The 2,911-nt window shown below is 40.5% G+C and overlaps 1 protein-coding gene across 1 annotated transcript in view; it reads left to right on the forward strand.

Moving 5' to 3' along the window:
- Positions 1 to 1,495, forward strand: part of LOC109116027 — a 2,782-nt gene extending 1,287 nt beyond the window's left edge. Inside the window, exons 2-3 of the mRNA XM_019200737.1 lie at positions 273 to 1,438; positions 1,485 to 1,495. Of these exons, the coding sequence (XP_019056282.1) occupies positions 273 to 1,438; positions 1,485 to 1,495 (1,177 nt within the window). The remainder of the gene's footprint in view (positions 1 to 272; positions 1,439 to 1,484) is intronic.
- Positions 1,496 to 2,911: the final 1,416 nt, after the last annotated feature.

Genomic DNA, 2,911 nt, shown 5'->3' on the forward strand with positions numbered 1-2,911 from the left:
AAAAAAAAGAGAACAGTTTTGGTTTTGCAATTTATAAGCAAAAAGAAAGAAAAAGGGGTTTCGTACGTAGCTTTACTACTCTTTCCAATTGTTTGTGGTCTTAGTGCATCTTGTTGCATCTTCTTCTTGTCGTCTTCTTTTGGTTTCCTCCTTTGCTAACCTTCTTCCCAATTGTCCATCTTTTTTGTGTCTTCTTCCATTGTCCTATTATTCCTTGATTTGTCTTGGTGGACCGTTACGGAGAAGATTTCTGATCATTTGTTGTTGGGCAGGCCATGGCAGTTTGATAGACGTGTGCAACATGATGGCTACAGCAACAAATACTCGTTCGAATTTAAGGGAAGCAAAATCAGACTTGTTCCTTTAACTCCGAAGGAAATTTATGAAGATCATATCAAGCAGGAGAAAACACATGAGGATGGCAGCAACGTCTTGAGTGACCATGAGGTAGATCACAAAAATGGAGAGTTCTTGAGAAAAACCCAGAAACAGACCTTTGAGAGCAAACCCGAGAGGAAACAAAAGAATTTCTTCATGAGAGCTTGTGAGGTTAAAAAAGCTTTGTTTTCAAAACAGCCAATCGTTGTACTTCTGTACAAGGAGGTTTTTTCTAACCTTAATGATCTTACTTCATCTTTGCCAAGTGTTTTTAAAGCTGTTTTGCAGGAGTACAAGGATGTTTTTCCCAAAGACATTCCCCGAGGATTGCCGCCGATCCGTGGCATTGAGCATCAGATTGACTTTGCTCCGGGTGCAAGCATTCCAAACAAGCCGGCCTATAGAAGTAACCCTGAGGAAATGAAGGAACTTGAAAGGCAAGTCAAAGATCTGCTAGACAAAGGTTATATGCGGGAAAGTATGAGTCCATGTGCTGTTCCAGTTCTACTTGTGCCGAAGAAAGATGGTACTTGGAGGATGTGCGTTGATTGTCGAGCAATCAATAACATAACGGTAAAGTATCGTCACCCTATTCCGCGTTTAGATGATATGCTTGATGAATTGCATGGTTCTTGCGTATTCTCTAAGATTGATCTCAGGAGTGGATACCACCAAATCAGAATGCGTGAGGGGGATGAATGGAAAACTGCCTTTAAGACTAAACATGGTTTATATGAATGGTTAGTGATGCCTTTTGGTTTGACTAATGCACCCAGCACGTTCATGCGGTTGATGAATCATGTTTTGAGATCTTACATTGGCAAGTTTGTGGTTGTGTACTTTGATGATATTCTTATCTACAGCAAAAGTTTGGATGAGCATGTTGATCATTTGAAACTTGTTCTGGATGTCTTGAGACAAGAGAAGTTATTTGCTAACGTGGAAAAGTATACTTTTTGCAAGGATAAGCTTGTGTTTCTAGGTTTTGTGGTGAGTGCACAAGGAATTCAGGTTGATGAAGAAAAAGTGCAAGCGATCCGAGATTGGCCGAGTCCTAAAGGTATTGGAGAAGTTCGAAGCTTTCATGGTTTAGCTAGCTTCTACAGGAGGTTTGTGAAGGACTTTAGCACAATCGCAGCCCCACTTACTGAAGTAATGAAGAAGAACGTCGGATTTCAATGGGGAAACGATCAACAATGCGCATTCGAGTTGTTAAAGGACAGACTAACCAACTCTCCCTTATTGGCTTTACCAAACTTTTCTAAAACGTTTGAAATTGAGTGTGATGCCTCAGGGGTTGGAATAGGAGCTGTTCTCATGCAGGAAGGAAGACCAATTGCGTACTTCAGCGAGAAACTAAGTGGAGCAACTTTGAGCTACCCAACTTATGACAAGGAGCTTTATGCGTTGGTTCGCGCTTTGCAAACATGGCAACATTACTTGTGGCCGAAGGAATTCGTAGTTCACACTGATCATGAATCTTTGAAGCATCTGAAAGGGCAACACAAGTTGAACAACGACATGCAAAGTGGGTAGAGTTCATTGAGACATTTCCATATGTCATTCGGTATAAGCAAGGTAAGGAAAATGTCGTTGCCGATGCATTGTCAAGGAGGTACGTTCTGATTTCTACTCTTGATGCTAAAATGCTGGGGTTTGAACACATCAAAGAGCTTTACGCTAATGATCATGACTTCAGAGATGTGTATGAATCTTACGCGTTATCTGCTAGTGGAAAGTTCTTTCGGCATGAAGATTATTTGTTTCGAGAAAATAAACTTTGTGTGCCTAACTGTTCCATGAGAGAATTGCTTGTTAGGGAAGCTCACGGTGGTGGATTAATGGGACATTTCGGGATCACCAAGACATTGTCAATTTTGCAGGAGCATTTCTTTTGGCCTCACATGAAACGAGATGTGGAAAAGATCTGTGGTGGATGCATTACATGCAAAAAAGCTAAGTCTCGTCTTCAACCGCATGGTATGTATACTCCTTTGCCCATTCCTAGTGAGTCTTGGACTGATATATCCATGGATTTTGTTCTTGGTTTACCTAGGACAAAGACTGGTAGAGATTCGATTTTTGTGGTTGTGGATAGATTTTCAAAAATGGCGCACTTCATTCCATGTCACAAAACTGATGATGCACACAATATTGCTTCTTTGTTCTTTCGAGAAGTAGTTCGACTGCATGACATGCCTAGAACCATTGTTTCTGATCGTGATGTCAAATTCCTGAGTTATTTTTGGAAAACGTTATGGTCAAAACTTGGGACTAAATTGTTGTTCTCTACAACTTGCCATCCACAAACAGATGGGCAAACTGAAGTTGTGAATCGTGTTCTATCATCACTTTTGCGTTCCATTGTGAAAAAGAATCTTAAAACTTGGGAAGAATGCATACCTCATGTTGAATTTGCTTACAATCGATCGACTCATTCCGCTACTCACTTTTCGCCTTTTGAAATTGTTTATGGTTTTAATCCTTTGACTCCATTGGATTTGACTCCTTTGCCATGTTCTGAGCATGCTAA

This window comes from Tarenaya hassleriana, unplaced genomic scaffold (assembly GCF_000463585.1).
Source record: "Tarenaya hassleriana unplaced genomic scaffold, ASM46358v1 Cleome58, whole genome shotgun sequence".
Classification (NCBI taxonomy): domain Eukaryota; kingdom Viridiplantae; phylum Streptophyta; class Magnoliopsida; order Brassicales; family Cleomaceae; genus Tarenaya; species Tarenaya hassleriana.